Source organism: Procambarus clarkii, chromosome 81 (assembly GCF_040958095.1).
Source record: "Procambarus clarkii isolate CNS0578487 chromosome 81, FALCON_Pclarkii_2.0, whole genome shotgun sequence".
In the NCBI taxonomy this organism is placed as follows: Eukaryota; Metazoa; Arthropoda; class Malacostraca; order Decapoda; family Cambaridae; genus Procambarus; species Procambarus clarkii.
This window is the reverse complement of record NC_091230.1, coordinates 18,948,033-18,974,594: the sequence shown is the minus strand read 5'-3', so window position 1 is coordinate 18,974,594 and position 26,562 is coordinate 18,948,033. Positions and strand designations below refer to the sequence as shown.

The 26,562-nt window shown below is 37.5% G+C and overlaps 1 protein-coding gene and 1 long non-coding RNA gene across 4 annotated transcripts in view; one reads left to right on the top strand and one right to left on the bottom strand.

The window, feature by feature from the left end:
* LOC123773122 (uncharacterized) overlaps window positions 1–17,681 on the bottom strand; it is a 59,768-nt gene extending 42,087 nt beyond the window's left edge. For 2 of the 3 annotated variants that reach the window (XR_011225187.1, XM_045766618.2), the window contains exons 1-6: window positions 17,434–17,679; window positions 9,768–9,886; window positions 8,179–8,274; window positions 7,124–7,291; window positions 5,292–5,416; window positions 587–2,076 (exon numbers count right to left, since the gene is read on the bottom strand). Coding sequence is in view for 2 of the 3 variants with exons in the window: in XM_045766618.2 (XP_045622574.1) it covers window positions 587–2,076; window positions 5,292–5,416; window positions 7,124–7,291; window positions 8,179–8,274; window positions 9,768–9,886; window positions 17,434–17,520 (2,085 nt within the window). In the remaining variant the exon portion in view is untranslated. Of the gene's footprint in view, window positions 1–586; window positions 2,077–5,291; window positions 5,417–7,123; window positions 7,292–8,178; window positions 8,275–9,767; window positions 9,887–17,433 lie in introns of all 3 variants that reach the window. The other variant, XM_045766619.2, reaches the window with a different exon arrangement.
* Window positions 17,682–18,028: 347 nt separating this feature from the next.
* LOC138357978 (uncharacterized) lies at window positions 18,029–25,431 on the top strand. Its single transcript, XR_011225189.1, has 3 exons — window positions 18,029–18,062; window positions 18,149–18,251; window positions 19,179–25,431. It is a non-coding gene; the product is annotated as an uncharacterized lncRNA (long non-coding RNA).
* Window positions 25,432–26,562: the final 1,131 nt, after the last annotated feature.

Genomic DNA, 26,562 nt, shown 5'->3' with positions numbered 1-26,562 from the left:
CAAAGTCTTCGGTAACATGAATACTGTATTAGAAAATTAGTAGGAGCCATGAGGCGGATTCTAACCTGCAAACTGGGTTCTCCCAAGCACACGCATTTGACCACATAATACTTAAACTACATAATACTTTATTTGTAACTATTATATTCTGCAAACTAATTAAAATAAACTTTCATAAAATTCAGGGTATTTAAATGTACAGACATTATACTGTACAGTATACTGTACTTAGGTATTTATTTTGTACCATAGAATATTTAAAAATTCCCTTTACAAATCTGTTCTTTTAGAGTGGTTGTTTAAAAAATTTATGTCAAGGCAAAAGGAACAACAAAATGTTAGAAAGGAAAGGACACATTAAATAAAGTTGCATTATTTTATATGAAGTGAAAAAGGCTTTTTTTTTATACAGTATAATTAAGAGAACTGCTAAGACTTTGACACAGTGAAGTGGCTTGGACAAATAGACAGAATAACTACAGTAGAAACTAATAAATATCTAAAGGCCTGATAAGATGGGAGGTGGATTAGAAAAACAGTACAGTACATGCAAATTGTAAAATAATATCGACACTTTTAAATTTACCTTTTCCAATCGATCAATCTCTTCTCTCCATCGGTCATCTCGAGGTGAGAGGACAGGGCTGGTGATATTCTGGTTGATTGGTCGCAGAACATCATTAGGAGACCCACTACCAGAGTTTGGACTTAAAAGCTTTTCGTATACTGATCTGAGGAGTCCCGATGATTCACCCAACTCTATTGAAAGCTCAGATAATGGAACACCCATTGAGCGAAATCTTGGTGAACGTGATGGACTCATTAGTAACCTACGACTTTGGCTTCTATAGCTGCTATACTTTTGAGGAACATTTTCCATATTTTCATCGGAAAATTCATATTTCTTGTCAGCAAGACGTCTGCGACGAAAGACACTAAGTTTTTCATGACGTGACTCTGTAATTTCATCAATGAATTCGTACTCCTTTTCAGCTTGCTTTGTTGGAGTTTTTTCACCATAGGAACTTTCACTTGAGCTACGAAGTACCCTTCTACCTTGTTGGGAATGCACAGAATTAATGGGCAAATCATCAGCTATTATATTATTTCCACAACAATTAACTCCTGCTCTAAATTTATCACCAATGTTTATTGTGTCCCTGAGATCAGAGCGGCCTAAACGTGAATCTTCACTAAGGTGGGAGCACCTTGTTGAGTCATCAGAGTCGTTGTCATTAAAGCAGTCTTCATCACCATAAAAATGATAAGGGGAATCATCAGGCAATTTAAATTCTTTGAGCGTGAGATTACAAACAATATTATTGTTTTGCAGTCCACTGAGACTCCCATGACTTTTGTTATCACAGTTTTCATTGTCACAGAGATGAGAAATACTCAGCCCATCAGCAGTACTACTACTCTGACTGCCTCCACAATCACCATGAATGTTATTACTGTCTTCATTTCTAGTCCTTACTTCACTTTTTGGAGGCAAATTTCCTATTAAAATTTCCCATTCTCTGTCTCTGTCGGTCATTGAACTATTACAACCACACCTTCCTCCAGTATTCAGCGTTATCTTCAGTCCACTTATTCCTGATCCAGTACTTGTGTGGTACTTTTCTAACTGAGTTCCTTCCTCCTCCTCACAACTGCTTTGACCATCAGCCTCATGTTCAACATCACTACCAGAGCTGTCTACCATATTATACTCTTTACCAGATCTTAGGTTTGGTAGACTATACTGCCCACCTGACACACTATTCTTCACTTTATTTTGTTCCCTATCATCATCACTTTCCTCCTCTTCCTCTCTTTCCTCCTCATTGATACTATTTAGTCTAACACCTAAAATTTCTGATTCAACTTCTTTCATTTTTCTCTCCATATTTTCTAAGTCAACATTCAGTACATGAATAAAATTGCCAGCATTGAGCACCACAAAGCCCTTCCTTTTCATTTGTACATTAGGGAGGAACTTTGGGAAAGGCGGTACCATTTCAAAACTGGTATGAACTGTAATGCCATGTTTAAGACAGCTAAATCGCACACAGCTATTCCAACGCTCTGCCAGATCTGAAAATATGGTATCAATTGTGAATACGAAAACATTTCCTTTTATCCTTGCAGGCATGTCACCAATCACAAGAATCACAGGTACTATTACTGTAACAGTCTAAACTGTTTTAGAAGGCTATAGCAGTTACTAAAATGTGGGATATGCCTTCTATGAAAAGCATGCAGGAAAATGATACTTTGACCTGGGTTACTAGAGAAACATCTTCCCTAAGAGATTAAGGGCTTAGAGACGAGGCAAGGTCGCCAAATCTAATTTTGATAGCCTAGTATTAACTCTCCCCACAAATCACTTTCACTTAGAGAAGAAAAAAAAAAAATTTTCACCCTCCCTGTAGCTAGTTACAAAGGAATAGTAGAGTTATAACAAAAAAGTATGTGGAGTACCGGTCTGAGTATGGAATTATACTATTGCTACATATAAAGCTGGCAAAGATGTATGGCGAGTCATATCAGAGCAACGGGACGTCACCGTCATCACCATCCCTTGTGCTTAACCCTTAGACCGTGCAATATATACATACATGATTTGACAAAAAATAATTCAACATAAGTTTTTAAAACTTGCACAAACACTTTCCCATTTTTTTGTTGCATAATCAACTAGGCAAATGCTCTAACTTTGTCTAACTGATCACAACGTAACTTGAAAAACAAGAGAATCAAAATTAAATTCAAAATTGAATATTGAAAACTTCAGATTTTCAATTTAGAATAAAAAATATGAACTATCACCAATTGTTCATTTAATGTTGTTATTCTCTCAGAATAACATGTGATTTTCATTTTCATCAAATTAGAATATAGGTTTTCACTATACTGTAGTCACGTATACTATGACATATAGTCATAGTATATGTCACGTATTTCAAATATCCTATTGACAATTTTTTTTTACAGTAAGTAAAAAAAAAATTGTCAATAGGGCATTTGAAATACGTGACAAATTTAGACCAAAAAAAATTACAACTCCAAATGTATAACATTTATAAAAAAAATCCATTCTAAAGGGATTGTAGAACAGACAGTTGAGCACACAATGTGTCAAAATAGTGAGAATCGGTCAAAAACTGGAATTTTAGAGGCCACTCAAAGTTGAAACTGGTTTCAGAGACAATTGAAGTTGAAGTTATCAACAATAAAGGTAGTTTTAATTAGTTAATTTAACCATGTTTTAATAAACATTGTTTGGCATTCGTACTCGAATATGTGAAAGTTGTAGGTCAATATGTGTTGAAATGAAGTAAAGAAAAAGTAACCCCCCCCCCAAAAAAAAAAAAATAAAGGGATAATTATAATAATTATAATGATTTAGGGGATATATTTAGGGTATACTTGATATAAGTGAAAAAACTCTAATATGGTCATTAATCATCAAAACAACCTAAAGAGACAAAGAAAATAGTTTGAAATCAGAACAAATCAGCCAAAAAAATTAAGTCCCAAGTTTTGTAAGTTGTGACTGATTTATTTGTTGACCAATTTCATTCTATTTTCACATAGTTATGTAAACATATGCATTCTCCAGGATGTAAAGCTTACAACAAAATCAGATAATAAGCAAATTAGAAAAAATTAAAATCTTAATTAAAAAAAAAAATCCCCTAAAAATATTTTTGGGGACATTGATGAAAGTAAAATTTATTAACACTGGACAATGTATTTATATGACATATAACAAAATAGATCATATTAACATATTCATTATTTGTGTTATATATTACTCAGCAATGATATAAAGGCACCAACTGCATATCCACTTTGTGGACACTTCTTCCTAATATTGTTCTTCACTGAGCATAGGACAGGTGCTTGCATCTCTCTATTACTGCATAATCCTTCAGTTCCAGTTATTAGGAGCTGTTCTCCTTATCAACAAAACGTTCTTATTTTTTACAATTTCGTCTAAAATCAATGTCTGAAAATATTTTGATGAAAGTTTCACGAAGCAAATAAGTTGGAGATTTGTTAAATATTTCAAATTATTTTTACATAATTCAAATATTTTTCGCTACCAGGGCCCCCAATATGCATGGTCTAAGGGTTAATCCTTAAAAATGGAATTATTAATGTAATACTCAATAATGAATAATTAACCTTGTTTAAGAACTCACGTTAGATTAACATTGATTGAGAGAAAAGATTCAGTCTCGTATGTTGTCAAAGAGACATTTGACTTCAGTGAGAATATGGGATCTTGTTATTGGAAAATATGTACCGATCATCTTGTCTATTAATACACGGAAATTATAAATTCAGAGTATCATTCACTATTATAATTAATAATCAACCTGACTTAAGTACCTATATAATTTGTCATTAGTTTTGAAATAGGAATCTGGTCACCGTAAGAGACCAGTACATTGAGTTAGCCTTGATAAATAGGTTTGTTAGTGAGGTTTGGCAGACAGCCCAGGTCAGCTTCACAGAGGTTAGAGGGAGTTTTAGAACAGTGCGAGTTGGGACATCCTGGGGATGTCCCAACTCCCATTGATCCCCTTCCAGAGGCAAGGCTGAACAACTGGCCGGGCTGTGGTATTAAAGGTAAAAGTGTGCTTATCTTGTAATTTTTGTACAGTGTATTAGTCCACAGTGTTCTAATTGCCTCTAAGTTAGGAAGATTTCAGTTTAGGGAGTGTTATGGTATATCTATATATATATCCTTTTGTTTAATAAATACTTGTTGAGTGATTAAAGTTGTTTAGTGGAATTTTCCTCATTGTCTATTTTTTAAGTAATTAATAAATTCTAATCATCCATGATCTGCTTTATAAAGATAAGCCCCTGTGAACTGTGCAAGCATTCCTTATTCTGTTCCAATATATAAGCCCCTTGTGATTGAGTAATGCCCACTTAACATAAATTCATCTCTCCCTTTTCAAGTACTGTAATTGGGGATCCACATTCTCGGAATTAATGTGCAATTGACTGAACCAGCCCGTAATCAATTAGTAGGTATAAGAACTGTTGGATTGGTGGTGGCAGCAGAAAGATCTCAGAGTTTGCTAGGGACCCAGTACAGCGTTCTCGTGTATGTAGTATCTAGGCGATCAAAGCTACAAATCATGAGGATTGGACTGAAGTCTACAGTAGAACTCCGCTGAATATTTTTATTCGGGAAATAACGACCCATTCTTAGCTAATCTAAAAAGAGAGAAAAGTGAAAGACAGAGATCCCCATTACATTACACAAGAAAACAAGTTTGTATATTTACCTTCTTCTTCATAAGAAGTGGCCACCTGATAACAGGCAGAGCAGTTATCAAGCGAAGGAACAGCAGTAATAGTGATATAACATCTGCGAGTTTGGGAACTGCTTCCATCACTACCCTCGATCATACTGTAAATAGTAGTGTTAGAAAACAAGGGAGCATATTATAATAAAGGTACAAACAAAATAAATGGAGTTGCAAACTATATATTGTTTACTGAGCACCAGATATTAAATCAGGTTTTTGCTGTGCTAACAAGAAAGGTTAGCTTTGTTAGGTACTTAGAAAAGTGAGCAACTCTGTGCATACAATACAGCAATGCATACTATGAATAAATTTCTTGCACTGAAACCTTAAAGCCTAAAGTTTTATAGTACATATTATACACAGTATAATAATATTAATCTGAAGTACTCAAATGTACACTCACTGACACATGCTACTCTGGAAGTGTGTTACAGTATTTAGGAATGAGAAGTGTGAAGTGGAAAAAGTGTAGTAGTTGTAGTACCTTAACAAATAAGGTGATATGAATGACAGCATAGTTAAACTAGTTTATGAAGGCTTAACAATGAGACATGGATGAATTTTTAGTTAGGAGAGGTTATGGACACATGCAAAGTATGAATAATCAGAAAATGAGTAGAGCTGTTATTATTAATTCTTTACAGATGGTATTTCTGTAACTTGGTTACCCTCCCATGACTGAATTTTCCATGTTTACTTCCCACTTTCTTGGGGTGAGAAGGACCTAAAATAAAGGAGAGTAATATAAGATTGTAAATTTAATAAACTAAATTTATCATCCATTACATATATTACACTACATTTGGTAGTATTATGTAGAATCAGCACTTAAGTAAAAATGCCTCTGCTTCACAAAGTGGTCATCACATGATTATTGAAGTTTTGTACTCGCCTCATTATGCATGCAGGGGTTTAGCTTTGGCTCATTGGTCCCATCTCTTGACTGTCAATAAACTTGTGTACAAATTCCTGAGCCTATTGGGCACTATGATATCTACACTTGAAACTGTTTGTGTCAATGTTTAAATACTGATTTGATTTATATGATACCAATAGCTCAATGATATCTCCAAGCAGTCATGGGAAGCCAAAAAATTAATCACTATGCTAACAAAGATCTTTACTGTACAAGATTGGGGAGTTTTTTCTTACTTTAGTATACAGGGTTCTTACTTTGGAATATATTTCACATAAAAAAAATTTAGTTTAGGTCTTGCCTCCTATTACCATAATAATAATAATGTCAACACTTGTGTTAATTTTACTCATTCTCCGACTATACCTACTTTCCACATGTCCATAACCTCTCCGAACTAAAAATTCATCCATGTCTCATAGTTAAGACTTCATAAACTAGTTCAAATATACTCTATCATTCATGTCATCTTATTTGTTAAGGCACTACAACTACTACACTTTTCACAAAGTCACAACATGGTACAAAGAGTGCAGCACTACCCTGTGTCATGTGAACTGCTTCAGTGAGCATCACACCCCCAGAATTTGTTTTTCATAATGGTGCATAAACATGTACACACTGAGTGTGTCACATTACATTCTTTTATCAATTATTATTACAACTTAATCAATGTAATGATGTTTGAAATGCATAAGTGTGTTGAACCAAAGGTCCTTATATATTAGCTGTCTTTGATAAATACCAACTTAATCAATGTAATGACGTTTGAAATGCATAAGTGTGTTGAACCAAAAGTCCTTATATATTAGCTGTCCTTGATAAATACAACAAAATATGCTGCAACCTTGCTAATTTTCTTCATTAAAGTAAGCTTCAAAATTACTCTTACCTACAACCATACACAAGAATTTTGGATAAATCTCTTGGCCACTGACAGAGAGAGATGAAGATATTTTCATACAAGCCTTCTTGCAAATCCTGGTCACCAAAAAGCATTACCTCAGCCACTTTTCGCAATGGAGCATAAGGAATAAACACCCACCAGTGCAGTCTATATCTGTAATGAATTATAAAAAATAGAAATTAAAATCTTATCTGGAGGCATCTACTGTATATACAGTAATTAAATCTGACTACTGTATTGTATTCACAAACTATCACAGTGCCTCCTAACCCTAATAACAAAGTTTTGCATTAATATTCGAATCCTGAATAAAACATGTTTCTAGCTACACACAAAATTAAAAAACTAAAAATAGGCATTAAGTGGAATGTAAAAAGTCTTATCCAAGCTGTATTGGAATACACACCTCTCAGTCTTGCAACTACAGAGGAAAAAAAAAAAAAAGAGGAGCAGAAGGGTTATGAATAAGGTCACTACTTACAAAACAATAAGGGGGAATAGACAAGGCGAACATGAACAGCCTCATTTGAGACAATTGGACTAGAGGATTCTGGTGGAAAATGGAAAAAAAAAGAGAGTTGAAGAAACACAAGGAAATGCTCTTACCCTGTACAGGTGGCCAACAAGTGGAATGCTCTGAAAGTGGAAGTTGAAACAACCTCAAAGAACTTAAATGTCAAGGAAAATTAAAGAAAAAAAAAACACCAGGTAACAAAATATCTAAAGTGAAGAACAGAGAGCTTTGTCTCACTCTTCCCTAACTCATACCTTCCTTAATTGCTTGCTTTCATGACTTCACTGATTTAAGCATTCGTATCTACACAATTTTATCACATGCAAGGCACCACTTACAGTTGAATATACATTTGTCTTTGTACGTAAAGTATACACCATTCCTTCACCACAGCCTCATATCCCAGCTCCTCCTCCTCTTATTCTTCCAGGTGCTATAGTTACACTGAATTTTTGTATTCTATTGAAAATATTCAATAGAATCAAAATTTATGAATACTGTATATAAAATGAAATGCCTTACAAACCTGTGTATCATCTGCAGTGTGTGGTCATCTGTGTCACAGGAGTGAGTGTATGAGAGGACAAACTGGCCACACTTTGTGAACCCCAAGAAGACATGACTGTAAAGGAAAAACAATGACAGATTACATCTTAGAAACTTCTGTATATAGTCTAGCATTAAAATGGTATCAATACGCAGCATAGCAAGTCTGCTGAAAGGCAATAAACATCTGCTCATAAAGAAAGCAGAAATTTACAGGGAGATCAATGTATACAATACCCATTACCAAACTGATTGCTGGCTAGCCTTGATGACACTGCAGACAACCTAAGAAATACAAGCCTTGGGACAGGGAATTAAGGAGACCGGATCAACCCAATGAGAATCCACTGAAGCTAAGGTATTGGACTGCAGGTAGTGACAAATCACTGCCACTGGACAACCAATGATATACCTCCCTGGTCAATTCAACAAAGCATCAATAACCAAAGAACCCCTGTGGAAGGCTGCCAACTTGTTCTTTGCCAGAAAAGAAGGCAGTTAAAAATGAAGAAAATGCCCACCTGAGCCAAAATAGTAGAACTCCTGCCTCTGGAGAGAGCATGAAGCACCAACCCAACAACCAGAGGCTAGAGCAAGCAAAAACACTCACCTGATAAAAAAAAAAAAAAGGAAACCTGGACCACAGGGGCAGAAATGAATCGAGGGAGGGAAAGAAAAAGAGTGACCCTGTCCAGTGAACAAGACAGCTCTGGAGAAGCATGAGTGGTTTGGAGGTGAAAAAAAAAAATGTTCAAGACAACATGCAGAATGAAGCTTCAGAAGAATCGACGTTAAATGCCAGCAACAGTTCAAAAATTAGTGGCAGTAATAGGCATGAGATGTAGATCAACAAAATCACGAAAGAGTATACCCATGAACTGAAGGTGAAGATGGCAATCAGCAAACCAATCATGCTGGACTAATTCTTTGAAAGAGGTGGAGCCATGGAAAAACTCCGGGGTTCAGACACAGAGCTAGAAGAGCCTGAAACCAAGGCTGAGCCAGCACCAAGGAGCCAGAAGGATCATCCTCACTGAGAATGACTCCAGTCAGGAAAGAACCCGGGCCAACCATTGAACTGGGGAAAAGAAGTACTATAAATGCACACTTCTCCTTGACCAGTCCAGCTGAAAAACATTCGCAGCGAGAGCCTCACAATTGAGGAATAGTGCCAGGAAGGATGGAAAGTGCTGGTTCCACGTCGATGCGAAGAAATCCACTTCAAGGTGAACAACTCGTAGAGCCACTGGAAGAATACATGCTGACGGTCCACTCCATGAAGATGGAACCGAGGCAAACCGTCCACGAGAATGTTGGAAATGCCCTGCACGTGGACTCGCCTACTTATTGTGCTTTCTCTCCTCCTCCACATATCTTGTTAGTACAGTACCTGTATATTATCTTTCAAACTTGCTTTGGTATTATTATGATGGTGGTGATAGAGGGTGATGGTTGAGGATGGGAGGTGACTTTGCCTTTACATTTTACTGGTCATCCAGTACAGAGCTTAGAATAAAATGAAAAAGTTTGACTTCTGAATTAGAGTCAAACAACAAAAGTGGTACTGACCCTGCAGCAAGAGCAGAAGGAGGAGCCACCTGTGACAAGGAGAAGGCCAGACGGTGAGGTAGCTGATAAAACAACCTCTGTCTTGGACGTGAGCGAGTCTGTCTTGCTTCTCCGTATAACTGAAATAAAATAATGATAATTAAAAAAAGAAAAAAAAAGAAATGAAAAGTTTATAAGAAAATCATATACTGTACTAAAGCTTAACATTTCAATGTTCCGACCCATTGGTGCATACGTGACCATGAACTTTTCAGGCATCTCAAGGTCCACTATCAATGTCTATGTTGTTTATACTCTTACATTTTCTCAGTTAGATTTTGGGATATAACTATAAATTTAGTGTCAAAATGTTTGCATATAAATTAGACAGGGAATACTGTAGATGCAAAACAAAATGCGTTTGTTAAAAGATACTGTGTGACAGTGCCGAATATACAAATGTTTATGAACATTTCAGTATTTCTCTCATATTTTCAAAAACTTTCTTTACTTTTTCAATAAAATTATAGAAATGGGCACATATGATCAGTCTATATCAGTGTAAAAAGAAATAAACAACTTTCATCTGTACTTTTCTGGCAGGTAATTTGCAAAGCATTGTGAAAATACTCACAAGCAGAGCAATTATCGTCGAATGATAGGTAGTTGGCCGAGGTGATATCTTGATGGTCCCCTGATTCTTTGGTTGATATCCTGATAAATTATATCCTCACTGTACTCCAAAAAAGTAAATAAATAAATAAATGAATAAATAAATGAATAAATAAATAAATAAATAAATAAATAAAGAAGGAAAGAAATGCGATTTTCGGGAAATTCGAGATGGATAACGCATTTTAGCATCATCAGAGCATTTTAGTTCATCGGAACATTAAAGTGTTAAATTAATTTACAATACAGTACTGTATGTGATTTTGAACCAAATTATTCATATTTTTATTGGATTATACAAAATACCATGCTGAAAAGTCTCAGAAATATGAACAAGGAAAATATAGGTTACAGCTGATAGAACTATGTTATCCATGTTAAATAATACACATAATTAGTCTAAGACAAACTAGAATGCCTGGTTGAACCCCGACTTGGAGCAGATATCTGGATCCTGCTCTACCTTCGGAGTCGTAGAAAAGTGTCATAATTTGTCTTACTGCGGATTGTCTCTTAAAGTGCTTGTCTAATGTGGATGACAATTGTAGAGTTTTTGTTGATCTACAAGGAGCGTTTGATAAAGCCAATGGGGAAGTAATCTTATACGAATTAGCCAATCTGGGAATAACAGGGAGATTGCTACACTGGATAAGGGATTATCTACAGGGCAGAAAAGGTCAGGTGTATTACCAGGGATACATGTCTGAGGAACGGAGGTTTCAGTTAGGTACCCCACAAGGGGGAGTATTAAGTCCCACCTTATTCAATGTATTAATGAACAGATTAGCATCAGAGATGTATCCTCCAGGGGTCACGACGATCATATATGCTGATGACATTCTTATACAAGGCACTTCTGGGAACAAAATTCAAGATGCTCTTAACATACTTGGTACAACCTGTCACAAGTTAGGCTTAGTTATAAATGCAGATAAAACCAAATACGAGTATAGGAAACGAAGAAATATAACACTTACTCTAAATGGTGTGGAACTGAGCCGTGTACAGAAGTACAAGTATCTGGGCATGTATGTTGGATACACATGTGAGAGTAAAAATGCTGAAATAAATCATATCAGCACCTTATGTAAAGCCCGTCTGCATCCTCTAAAAGCACTGGCTTTTTCTGGTAAAGGTGTTGGGGTACCTATCTTGCGGATGTTATACATAAGCACTGTTCGATCCCTGATAGACTACGCAGCACCCGTATTGTCTTACACAGGCCAAGGCAGAATTCAAAAAATAGAGCTGATACAGAACGAGGCTATGAGGATTATTCTTGGATGTCAAAGAAATGCAATGATTGACATAATGAGAATGGAATTAAATTTACAGAGTGTGTGTGATAGAGTCCGTGACATTAACACTAGAGTATCTATTCGTTTCATGCGGAGAAAAGGAGGGGATAAGCTGTTTGAGAGCGTTCAGACCTGCTTGAGTGACGTACACACTTCCAGGAAACTGAGGGAGACACGCTATACGAGAGGATTAGCTCATGACCTCAGGGAATACGACGTACTTGACTGCTGTAAACCCTCTCGACAGTGTAATATGTCTGCTCCCTGGATAGTACAGAAAATAGACGTCGAAATTGTACCCCTCAAGGTGAAAAAGATTCATCATGAACCGGGACAATTACGGTGTTTGTATGGAAGCATGATATCTCGGTTACCAAGAGGCAACAGTTTACATGTATATTGCGACGGGTCGGTGGCGGAAGATGGCAGGGCAGGGTGTGGTGTCCTAATAAGGGATTATACGGAGTTTGGGACTGTGGACAGGATAATTGAACTCCGGCTTAGTAATTATATATCATCCACACAAGCTGAACTGCAGGCCATTCTGGCGTGTTTGGAGGAAGTACGTCATGACGACAAAAATGTTTTTGTATTTGTCGATAGCCGAGGAGCACTGGAGTCCTTAAACAGTCGAAACCCAGTCTTCATGTCTATAGTGGAGGACTGTAAGAGAAGAATAACTGAGATACAGCTGAAAGGTTATAGTGTGAAATTCATGTGGATTCCGTCTCATGTTGGAATAGTGCTCAACGAGGTGGCGGATGACTTGGCCAAACGTGCCACATCAAAACCACAAGTTGACATTGAATGTGAATTCACAATGAGACAAATAAGAAGCAAAATCAGAAATATTCAGGCACAGGCGGGAGTGGAGAGGAGAGAGATAATGTATGAGAGAAGTCAAACCATGCAACACTACATGTATGTGAGTCAAAACACCCATTTCACTTATGGTAAAAGGAGAAATGCTTGGAGTGACTCTGTGTACATGCGGCTCAGGCTTGGGTACAAATATTACTGGGAATATGGGATAGATGTTCATGGTAATGACACGAAGTGTAAACTATGTGGTATGTTAAGGTCTCACACCCTTGCCCATTATATTCTTGATTGTCCGTTGATTAATGTATATAGAAACACTGAGATAAGGACTGTTCCTGAACAAATAGCCTGGATGTGTCACAACGGAAAGGTTGATGATATTCTTGAGAGATATAAGAATTTTGCACCAAGATTGTAATATTTTGTTGAATTATCTGCAGGTGTCTTGCAAATTGTCTATACAGTATACCTAGGTCATAAAAGTATTTGTGTGTACGTCTGATACCATACTACTTGTGAAGGAGGAAATGTATATGTTTACCTCTCAGAATGTTTGGTAATATGTTTATTGTTTGAGATGTGTGTCTATGTATATATTAACACGTTGTACTGAATGGGGTGAGAATAGCTTGAGCTACCTCATCCCTTTGTGTGTATTTTACCTCAATAAACTTATTTCAATTTCAATTTCAATTTCAATAATTTGTCTTTGGGTTTCAATACTGCCATAAAGTATTCCTATTCAACAGCCAGGGTTGATATGATGCCTGGCATACTGCCTGGGGTCTGTGGGCTCCTGGTGTGCTCTTTCAAGACCTGGTTAACATCTGGGCCCATGCTTCACCAGAGGACAGTGGAAGGCATTGGCTTCATGTTTGTCTGATCAGACAAGTATTAATAAGGCTCCTCATGATTCTGCCATTAGACAGCAACTTTTGATCAACAAACCAGTATTCAAAGGATGTCTGAAGGTTGTATCATGTAGGGTCACTGGGTGTTGATATAGTCTTACTATTGGTCCTCTGGGCAAATTGCAAGCTCGGACAAATATAGATTTTCCCAAGGATGCAACAAACAACAATTACCTAACTCATGGGTACCTATTTCCTGCTAGGTGAATGGATGCATTAGGTGAAGGGAAACTTTGCCTAAACACTTCTGTCATTCTGTAGTAACTAAACATGGGATCTTTCAGCTATGACTTGCGTTTACCACTGCACCACAGTGGAGTTGATTTACAAGATTGGAAAGAACTTTTCTTGTGTTTGCAACTGTTTTCATCTTGTCCAACACTAAAACCATTTTCTATTGTTTAACAGTTAATGGTAAATAATTGCACCATCCAAAAATGCCTGACAGACAGAACTTGCCTCTACTTGGGCATTTGGGTATAGCAAAAGCCATGTCAAGCCAAAAAGGGAGTGTGTGTTACATGCAAGCCACGACAAATCGGGAACCTCATACTGCAACCATTACTGTAATTAAGAAGCAGACAGCCTGAATTCAAAAGAAGACATTCTGATCCTGAACGAGTCGAAAAAGATCTGAGCATGCCACTGCACACTAAAGACGGGAATTCTGAAACTGCCACACATAAAAGCCTCCAAGGACTTTGCTCAAACCCAGAAGCACAATGAGGGGAAGTAAAGTACAGTAATTATCAAAAGGCACCAAATGAGGGGAAGCCACTGAAGAATTCATCTCAAATAACAAAAGGGGAAGTACAACAAACTCCGTTTTAGTCAAGTACCACACTCAAGAGAGAATTAATATAATCAGGATTAAAAGGCACCCCAGGTACTGAATCCTTCCCCGTTGCACACAAAAATGAAGGACACTGGGACAGAGTAGTCTCCCAACAGAAAAAAAAGGAAGCAACACCAAAACCACCATCAAAGTGGAAAGGAAAGTCCCCAAAGAAGGCCTAAACACATCAAAAATATTCTCACCCCACAGACTCCAAAACTACCAGATGATGACATAACCACACATCAGAAGATGGAGAAACTACGACATTTCGGTCCATCCTGGACCATTATCAAATTGTGTGTGGTCCTGGACGGACCGAAACATCATCGTTTCTCCATCTTCTGATGTGTGGTTTGGTCATCACATCTTCAGCCACGTTATTGTGACTCATTGTTTGCAAATTCCCAGGAGTTTCAGAACCGGGAGCAAATAGGGAGGCGCCCAGGCCTGTCGAACAACACCAGCTGGGACAGGGAAAGGAGATGAAGGAGCAAACTTGGAGCAAGAAGAAAACACCAAGTGCTCCAAGACTAGATACTAAAAAGACAAAGGGCCAACCCTGAGGCAACCACATTGACGTAATCCTTCAACTGTGTGGCACAGCTGGGGTTGATGAGGATAGTTATTCGTAAACTGTGCAACATGCTGGGGCCAGTATCAAGTAAGATTTACAAGTCCCATGCATACACAGGGCTTGCATTTGCTTCCTCGGGCCTCCAGTATGCAGAAGTCATCTTGGAAAAAATAATCATGGACACCCCTCCTGGGTATGAAGGCCTCATTATTGAGAGGGTAACGATGGGTGGCACATACTGCAGCAATGTGAAATACCAGCACCCGAGAAGTGCTGGGGTGGGAAAAGGCGTGGAACAGTGAATGTCAGACATAAGCTCCACTAACCCATTTTCAATGGTTTGTTTACCTTTTTGTTGGTATGATTTAGTTAGCCAACCTTTCTGAAGACCTTTTTTTTGGTTAGTGAGATCTAGGATCCTCTGTTCCTTGTGCCTTTTTAGAAAGGGCCAGGTTTTGGCCTCTGATCCCCAATAGGCTTACATGACTCGCAAGGGCCTGCCATGGATTAAACTGGGTAGAGCTTGCCAAGTAGCCCTCCCAGAAAAACTATATATATAAAGCAAAATTAACAAGAAATCCCATATTAGGTTCAATATATAAAGTCAATCTTCTGAAGGATTCTCATTGAAAATAGAATCACACATTAAAAGTTGGGGAGAAATGTATAGCAAGTTCATAACTTACCACTCTGGAATTGAGCCACTTGCTATGGACCCCAGTTCAACTGCTTTGGCACTATGATGGTAAAAAATAGTTCAATAATATAAAAGAAGAGTAAATTCACCTGGTAATGCAAAGATGGCAGAAAGGCTATTTTAACTATTACAAAATCAACCTATCTGCACAAAGTGTAAATTTCAAGAGTTGGGTGGTCAGGGATGTGCTTGTAGGATTTTTGCATTACAATATGGGACCCAGAATGCATTGGTCTATTAACACCAATGGAAGGAATTCCAATTTGTGACCAATACGGAAATTACAACCCAGGAACTGCCAATGGTATAAAAATCACATACAATTTTGTGGAGCACCTCACCACTTATATAGCATACTCTGCCTACTGTTCAGCAGTAGCATCTTCAATTCGGTCAGATGGTCTTCCAGCAGAAGAGGTTTGTAAAACCCCATTTATTTATTTTTATTTATTTATTTATATACAAGAAGGTACATTGGGATTGTGAGGATACATAGCATAGTAATTACATTCTTGTAAAGCCACTAGTACACGCAGCGTTTCGGGCAGGTCCTTAATATAAGAAACTTATAAGTAAATACTTGCAAAATTTATAAAAATGATAACAGTTACATAGCATGAAAAAAATAACAGACAAGAGAAAAATTGTAGGTATATTAAAGCACAGCAGGAATCATGCCCAAGGCCTGTGATTGACCCTATATTATGTTATAAGTATAGTACAGTACAGTCATCTCCTCCTGGAAAAGCATAGAAGAGAAGATGAAGCCATGAAGACAAGACCCTGATGTGAAAGTCTGTAGCTCAAGCCTGCCCAGCTCTGGTGTAATCACCTAAGTTATGCTCAAAGTACTACTTCAGTTACTGATGAAGAATGACTTACACACACAGTAGAACCCTCTATACCTGGGGAACACCAGCCGAGACTGTCCATGCCTCTCGAGAGGTATCCCCAGTGCTTATGCCCATACATATTTCAATATAAACAATATTATGAATATATTTTGGTTTTCCATTACTGGGGATAAGAGGCATTTTAGGCTTATTGAGGTTTCCTTAACAAATGACCATTCCCCTTACAATGTGACTCATAATGGCTGAAGAACTCCCAGGTATAACCTCCTTTATAGAACAAGCAAGTTGCATAAAGAGTTTCTCCTCCAAATGACTGCTCGAAGTGATGATTAAGGGAGTTGCAGTACAGTGGTACATCAATATTTATGATTTAGGAAGGCTTGAATGTTGTTATTTACTGCTAGGATGAAGAGGTATTGGATATAAGGAAATGTGACCCAGCACCTTGCCTTGCCCAGGAACTGGAGCCAGGACCAATCAATGCATGTTTTTCATATAGACATGAGGGAAGGAGAAACACTAAATTGTTCAACATCATTAAATACATGGTGAGGTGCATGGTTGATATTTACGTAAATTTTCCTGAGTCACTAACACTAGGGGCTTTAATAAGGACTGGAAGCCAATGGCTTGTCAAAGGTCCTCCCAAATATAAGCCTTCTTATCAACTTAGTTATCATTCTTTAGGTAAATTACAAGTAATATTAATTTTCATCTAACAGCATATCAAATCACTTGACATAAACTGGCTAATGTTTTTTTTTATTGCACTATTGTTATGTATCCTAAACATTTTAAGCTGGATCTTATATATGATGCAAGAGTTAGACATTGCACGTCAAAGACGTATAAAAACAGTTGTATAATGAGACTGTCAGTAGCCATTACTCCGTATGGTAGAGTGCAACGCTGGCCCAGGTAAACTGTGAGTGTGTGTGTATGGACTATGGTGGCCATGACCATGAGCAAGGACATCAATCCCAGAATTATGTCCGGTCCTCAACTAGGACCACAGACTCGCCTCTCTGAAGTGTAGCTTTTGCATGAGATGATGTCGGCCATGTTGACGGAGACCAGGAACCCTCGCGGAATACCCGGTACTGGACATTATTGAGAGTAAAGTGATGGCGTCGTGCGTTGTCTCATCGCTGCTCCGTCCCCCGCCGCTCCTTGTGTTGTCATGTTGAACAGCTGATCCAGCCGTTGGTGACGCCGTCTTCACACATAATAAACCAACAACCCAATAGGCCTATTCCATCCAACAAAAAATAAAACACAATTGCCACTAGATATATTTAGAATAGATCTAAAGGTCTACTGTTATAAATATAATCCCAATTTTTTTTGTATGATCAGTTCTATCAATAATGATGCTGAAGCCTAGTGGGGAAGCCATTTCCCACCGATCAGAAAGCCTAAAGACAGTCACCCATTTCTGGCTTATAAGCCTATTGTGTTTGATGACAATGTATGGTTGAGGGCTAAGTAGTAGTATAGTTAGGTTGAGAGTGTATGAGAGGGAGGACTGCGCTTGGCGGGCGTGTGCTGGGAGCGAGGCGGCGGTGGTGCCATCTGTTGTGCAGGCAGACAGTGCTGCACTGGGCCCCTGGCAAGTGAAAATGAGCACCAAGCCTGAAATGAATCGCCGAAGTAAGTAGCATTTGTGGTATGAAAATATATGTGACTATGAGCCATTTATAGTCTTGGAGTTGGTAACTATCCGCTGTCTCTTCCAGTTGCAGCGGTCGCTAAGAAGAAAAGGGCAAAAAAGCCCAAAAACAACAGGCCTCAGGCAAGCAAGGCTCGAGAGGGCAATGACAACAACTCTGCTCGAGGAAGGCAAGTAGTCCTTAAAACTTTACATTTCACGCGCTGGAGACAAAGTTTTCGCCGTTTTACCCAAAGTTGTCGACACTAAATGTGAAGTCCGGGAATAATTGGTACTGGTGTGTGTAAATCCGATGTACAATGGCCTGGAGCTCGCGTCAGTTTCATGGGTGATGATTCAGTTAATTGACTCTGCCTCTTGGGATGTGGTATTTGGTTTGTTTAGATTTATTGACGCTTCAAGTTTGTGAACACATGTAGTAAACATCTAGAAATTGAATGACTTTTAGGCTAGATTGTGGTAGTTTGTTTGTTGTTGATTGTCACTTGGAACTGTCAGTGTGTGAGTGTGATTCTGGCATTTAGGCAAATAGCAGTGCTTGACAAGATATTTAAATGTCGTCTTGGCTCTAACTTTATTAATTTACAATTTTCACCAGGTGTTATTGAAAAGCTTTCTTTGAGACAGTTGGAAATTCAAACTTCTGGTACATTCTTTATTAACACTGATAGAAAAATAATATAATATAGTACAGTTTACTGAAATTGGACAAATTCAGTAGTTATACAACAAATAAAATGGGAAAACTGCTGTAGGTTACTAGCACTTTAATAATACTGTACCCAGATTTGTATTCATGAGTTTAAATGCTAGTACACATCCAGGGTTCTTGTCCTGGCCTACTGATTTTGCCCTTCATAGCAAATTGTGTTGCAGCACTGTCATAAAAGACTATATTAGACACTTGCCTACTTACATATTCTCTCTTTAAGACTCCATTGCAATCAGTTTGTCCCCTTTCTGGATAATTTAATTGAATTATATTTTAAAAAGGATTTAATCATTTTGTAATTAACAATTGTATGAATTTGGGATATTTATAAATTGGATAATGAATACTCATTTGAACAATTAATGTATTTCATATATTGTTCCAGGTTAACTACAAAACATGTGAGAGCTCATTTAAGTCATGAAGCTTCACTAGTGTAGTGTGAAGAAGCTATTTTCATGAGATGTGTATAATTTTAGCCTGGACTAAAGAACTCAGAGAGAGAAAACCATACATGAGACATGGATTAAAGTGACTTTAATAAGACTGTATAGTGTGCCAATCTCTCTATAGATCTTATTACATAGCATACTATTTAATTATTCTAATGATTAATTAGAAAATTAATAACTAAATATTCATGTACTAAATTGATATTCATGATTATTGGTTATTTAATACTATGCTTTGCCAAGGATATGGATGGTGCAAAGTGTTTACAGTACTGTTACTGGGTATATATACATATGTACAGTATATATAGGATGTAGGTACTGTATTCTGTTTTTGAAGTCAAATTGCTAATGAAAGCTATGTATTTTAATTTGTCAATCATTATTGATGTATGGCTAGTGAAGATTCTACTCTAGTAACACAGTCTGAGACTAGGATTCTGTAATGATAATATCACTTTAGCTATTGCTGCTTGGAGACAACAAACCTATAAAGCCATTGCTACCTTGCTGATGAAGCACCTTATTACCTTTGGTGCTAATTAAGATACTGTACTATATACAGTTAAGTCGGATTGGAATTAATCAACTTTTAAAACTCATAGTTGATGTCAACTCATGAGTAGAGGCACAGTATCAAAAGCTTTGCTGAAGTCAAGGGTAAACAATGTTGAAATCCTTTATGTTCTCAACTATCTCAGATTTGAATTGCCCTTGGTAAACCAATGTTATGATACCTTTATTAATTGTTTTTCAAGCAATTTCCCGCAGTAAACAGTTCAGTGCTAGTGATCTAACCCTCCTCCTTAAAGATGAACACCATATTCACAACTGTCTATGATTGCTGGTTGGTTCTAATGATTTACTAAATCTGAAAGACAAGAGCTCACTTGTACAGTATTTACATTTTTAAAGACCCTGGCAATTACTTTTGTCCTAGGACTTGGACTTTAATTTTATATTTAATAAATTTCTCTGATTCATCATCTACAAAGATTGGTTTAACCACTGTAAATTACCATGTTCTTTAGTAAAGTAGAAGATGGTCTTATTTAGAATGCCACCTATTTCTATGCCAGCATCAATAACTTAACCTTTCATTTTTCAACATACCAAGCCTTTCACTAATTTGGTATCTTTCTGAAAGAACAGATTGTTTTTGCCTGCCATGCTATGTGCACTTCATAATTTCATTTTGCTTCTATTATGTGTTGTAACTTCTTGCCAGTAATACAAATCATTTATTTGTTTCCATTACCAACCATAATATTGTCCATACAGTATTGCTTAAATAGGCATTTTTGTATTCTGCATAGCAAACCCTTAATCTGTTTTCCTTATCTTAAGCACAAAAATCTGTTTAAATACTTAATTTGAGAATTACAAAAGTTGTTGAATCTTCAACAACTAACATTTTCTTAAAATTTTTGTGTTCCTTTTGTAGTTTTAACCTTTTGAGCATGTTCTCTCCCTTCACACTCATCCTCTTGTACATAGAAAAAATTTGAAGGTTTTCACTATAGATATCGGCCTCTCTTTATGGTCTTCCTGAAACCCTTATCCTTGGTAGAACTAAAAGTAGATGATTTCTTAAGGTTGCTCTCTCTGCCTCATCTTTGTCTAGTGGCAATACACATTCCCTTGACTGCTTTGTCTCCTTGCACAATCCATCTAACAATCCATCAACTCTTTGTGCAGCACACAGCTCCACCAATTTACAGTCATCTCTGTCTTCAATAATCTAGAAAAAGCATTTTACATAACTAAGGGCATTCTTACCTTGTATTTCTCACACTACAACTTTCATGGGGCTGCCAGACTTGTCTGCCTTTAAGCCTTCTGTCTGCACAAAATTTCTCACTATCCTTTTGATTTACTGTACTGCTAGTTGTAGGCTGAAATGTTACCAGCATTTTTTTTAAGCCATTGTGACAATACTAGTATATATTTTTGGAATGATGTGGTGCAACTCGCCCACACCAATGATCATTATCAATACAAAATCAATAAAGCTCCCTTGACTGAGACATTTGTTTGGGCTGCAGGTGGCTTGCTGCAAATCTAAGGGCCAGTTCTAACCAGAAATTAATGAACAGTCAGTTTGGAAGGCAAGATTGACTGTACAGTACTAGATCCAATATGTATAGTGCTGTGTATTACAGTGCTGTACAGGAAGGTCTGTACTGTACTTACAAATGGATCTCATTCTGAAAAAGGTGCATGTCATCAATTTGTAACTCGGTACCAGATTCACAATAGGTATAATTCTGTAAAAATATTTATCCGAAAAATGATGTAAGAAAAACTACGTATTATCTACCTTGAATATTGGAGCTGTTTTGTCCGATACGATTCTTTTTCAAGAGCGAGTTTCTAGATGCAGTGGCAGTATTAAGTAGTAATGTATGGTCACTGGTGCACTACCAACACACCTCTTCTTATCAGCCATTAAAAGACTTTCATCGGTCTAAATATGAAATAGAGCATTGGTAGCAATGTTTGTAATGGAGACTTAATAATGGTTTGCATAGAGGAGTGAGGGGGAGGGGCTAAAATAGGTATGTTGAGGGGCCATTCCTAAGATCAGATTTTCATAAGTTGGGGAACTCCCTTGTACTTTTTTTTGACATTTCTGGGGTACTCTCTTATGTTTTGCAGGCATATTACTAGGGCCTGGTTGTGGCTCATTGCTTGCTTGTCTTACTAAGAATCTGTCTATAGACACTTGTTTTCCCCTACGTTTTAACACTTGTCTGTAGTGAGACGTCACATTCTCACTATTAATGATCTCTTGTTTTTCCTCTCATCCTCACAACTATTTTATCTTAGGTTGAACTTTACCCATGACTTTCTTGTAACCCATGGCATGATATATAATAAGAACTTTTATGTTTAAAAACCAAAAAAGCACATATACAATGAAATTCTTTACAAAGAACTCGCACGCGGTCGTCTAAACATGAAGTGCATCATGTGCTCGGTTGGCCCATACGTGTATCAACAAACTCGAGCACGGAAGCAAACCTTGAATACGGTGTCAAATTTGTCAAAAAGTTGAGCTCAAGAACTGAAAAATTTGAAAAGAGGGGCATTCAAAAACAGCAGTTCCACTTTTGCTGCATAATCTTAATACTGTACGTAATCTGATATGCAGTATTTATAATTACAGTATCTTAATACCCCTATACAGTGGTACCTGTACCTTCATTTACGAATTTAATCTGGTTCCCAGAGATGGTTCATAACCTGAAAATTTGTAAACCGAAGCGAATTTCCCTATAAGAAATAATGTAAGTTGAATTTGTCCATTCCATACTCCCAAAAATATTAACTTCAAAGTAAGTGTTATACCTAATTCAGCCAGATCTTTAGTACTAAAGTATGTACAAGTTATTGCTTATCTTTATTGATGACTCTTGTTGGCATATGGAAGACAGTGAGAAGGAGAGGTATTACTGTTTGGAAGGGGAGTCCCCTTCCATTATAACATCAGTCAGTGATGACTTCTCTGGGGTACTCATGTTTTGCCTTCATACCACTAGGTCCTGCTTGTGGCTCACTGCTTGATTTCATCACTAAAAATCTATCCATAGAGGATTGTTTTTCCCTTCATTGTAACATTGAGTAACATTACTGGTCTGTAATGAGGCACCACAGTGTCATTAAAAAAGTTAATACAGCGGCGTGCTACAGCTTTATCTGGGCGAGTTTTCTCAAAAAAACTGCAGTTCTTCTCATTTTTCGCGCACACATTTTCTTAATGAGGAAGGGATTGCCTCTACTCACAACTATTTTCTTAAGGTGAACCTTACCACGGGCTTTCTTGGGGATCCATGGCAAGATATATAATAATAACTTTTATGCTCAAAAAATCCAAAATCCGAAAAATACCGGAATTCTTTACAAAGAATTCAAGCGCGGTTGTCACTATGCGGAAGGCCATGCCACAGTGCATTAGGTCGGCCATACGCATACAGAATCGACAAACTTCGTTACTCGAGGCAAAGTTCGTAACCCGATTAAAATTTTACGAAGAAATTGGGCTCATAATCTGAAAGTTTGTAAAGAGGGACATTCATAAACTGAGGTGTCACTATACTGTAATAGATTTTGTTAAAGTTTTTATTTGGTTTGTTACAATACAGTAAATATTGAATACTGTAGTTTGGAGTAAAATGACAACCAGCATTTTTTCCCCTACCACAGAAGTGGCCACACATTTACAATGCTAATCAGCATTTGTATATTTTCCTCTGATCTCCATGGACAGGGTTAGAGATCTGTTAAACACATAATTCAGTGATTTATTGAACAATTAATCATAGAAGGTGATTGTAGGGCTTTTAAAATGCTAAGCTAACCTACAAACATAAATACAGCTTTACGTCTGTCCTTCATAAACTGTGTTCGAGGTGTATTTTTTCAGTCATTAATGTACGTTTACAAAGGCAAAATGCAATTCTGACCAGCTTCCACATACCCTGTATACAAATACAAACACACATACCTACACATATCCACGTATATATACATACACCTATGTCTCTCCTACTTTGACAGGGTAAGATAGCTTCTCAGGAAACTAGTGTGATATTAAACACAACCACTGAAGGTGATTAAGATGCTTTTACAACCTCAGGTTATAGGTACATGCATTGTACTGTATAACAGATGTATTACATATTGTAAAGGTACAATACATAACTGATGTATAGGTACAATACATTGTATAACAGATGTACCCAAAATTGTCTGTCTAATATAAGTCCAATGTATCATCAGTGGCATATGCTAGACTGGCCAACATAAGAACTGCCTTTAGAAACTTGTGTAAGGAATCATTCAGGACCTTGTATACCACTTATGTAAGACCAATCCTGGAGAATGCAGCTCCAGCCTGGAGTCCATACCTAATTAAACAGAAGATAAAGTTAGAATAAGATTCAGAGGTAGGCCACCAGACTAGTCCTGGAACTGAGAGGTATGAGCTACGAGGAAAGGCAAAGGGAGCTGAACCTCACATCCTTGGAAAAAACAGAAGTGAAAGGGGAGATATGATAACCACCTACAAAATTCTCAGGGGAATTGACAGTGTGGACAAAGACAAAACTCTTTAGCACGGGTGGAACACGAACAAGGGGCACACAGGTGGAAACTTAGTACCCAGATGAGCCATAGAGACATTAGAAAAAAAAAATCAGTGTCAGAGTAGTTAACAAATGGAATGCATTAAGCAGTGATGTGGTGGGGGGCAGACTCTATACACAGTTTCAAATGTAGATATGATAGAGCCCAGTAGGCTCGGGAATCTGTACACCAGTTTATTGACGGTTGAGAGGCGGAACCAAAGAGCCAAAGCTCAAGCCCCACAAGCACAACTAGGTGAGTGTACACATGCATGCATACATACATACATACATACATTATGCATATATTGAGGTCCCCCCCCAAGGCTACTACTGACTTTTCCCCAAGGATTCAACCCCACTACAATTGACTAACTCCGGGTACCCATTTACTGCTAGGTGAAGAGAGGCATTAGGTGAAAGGAAACATGCCCAGCCATTTCTGTCCTGCTTATGATTCGAACCTGGGTTTCTCAGTTGTAAGTCAAATGAGCCCAACTGTACAGTACTACTTAGGTCCACTTACTAGATGGGAGATACCCGGCAGGTCCCAGGTTGACCCAGTGCCTAGGTCTCCATCATATACCCTCCCAGTCTTCCACCTTAATCTTAACTATCTTCAATACACATTGTCCTCATTATCACAAACATCTTATCACCCTCTCCATCTTGGCACCCCCCCCCCCCTCACACACCCTCCCTGTCTCGCCATTCCCCCCACACTCCATCTTCGCCCCCTCCTCCACACACCCTATGTTATGTTTAAGATATGTAAATAGACGAGTGTAGTTTTAACATTTTTAACTTTGTTGCCCTTATTGCTGCTGTTTTCTACAGGCTAAACCCTCTGTATCTTATCCCATGAACGTAGGAGATGAGATAATGATGACAAATCGACTTTATTATTGTATCAGTATAGGCTCACAAGCACTCGGCACATCCTTGTATTTGAAGTACAGTTATAAATTTCTTTATATACTGAGTTACTGTATTTATGTTTATCCCATGTTATAACAAGTTCTCCAGTTACATGTATTATGCCGTATATATTTATGATTTTTCTTGTTTTAGCTGTACGCGTCCAAGTAGTGAAGATCCACAATCTAACTACCCAGTAATATTAGATCCAAGGTAATTATTTTGCATAGGAACTGACGAGGTGTGGTGTGTACCTTTAGGGAGTTGGGGGGGGGGTGTTTACCTTCAGGATGGTATGACCCTTGGAATGGTGTGTTTCTCGATTCACCCATATCCTTTTCCATTACTCTATGAAGAATGCCCAGCTGTTATGGTACAGATGTGACATGATACTTTAAAATGTGGTACTGCACTTATTTCCTTTTATTTCTTGCTGATGGGTACCCACTGGCTTGGTTTGATATTGTGCTCGTGTTTTTAGCAGTATTATACTAATCTTTCCTTAACTTCTATAGAAAAAAGTGAATGAGCATCCTTTTTTGTGTCGATGCCTTCCAGTGGTTAATTGTGTGTGCATGATGCCTTGGTTTGTTGCAGGTTTGTGAATATTTTTGAGGGGGTAATTTATTTGTAGGTGGAGTTGTAAGACTGCAGGTACGAGTTTACTCAACCCTCAAGGTGTGGCTCATGTTTACTCTAAGACTTCCCTCACTTGTTAGGCCAAAGCATGTTGAGTTGATGTTTAATGCAGATGTGTTTTTAAACTGGCATGTTATACTTGTTTGTTTGCAATACAGTAATTCATGTCTGATTAAACCCTTAACTGCTGCTTGCATGTAAGTGCAAATGATGCTCTGTCCTGTGACAGTGAATACGAGCATCATCCTCTTTCTAATGAGACCGGATTGAATTATTCAGATTAGGCAAAATTGTTATTAATTTCGTCAATAAAGATGTTAATATATAATACACTACAGTGTCAGAAGAAATGGACTCTACTAATTGTGCTTGTAGGGATTGGACATCGGATCTTGAGCTGTGCCTCTTCCTCCAACCTGTTGCAGTCCTCTTGAAAAAGTTACATACAGTATGTAGTGTTGCCTTTAATAAATTATAATGCATTGTATTGTATTTTTGCAATTATAAAATATTAACTTTTGTCTAATGAGACAGTTGGACAGAGGGTTTGGTGACAATGCAGAGTTCTGTACAAGTGTCACACTAAAGGTTATCACAAGGATATCCTGAAATTCAGTAACAAACTTTATTAAAA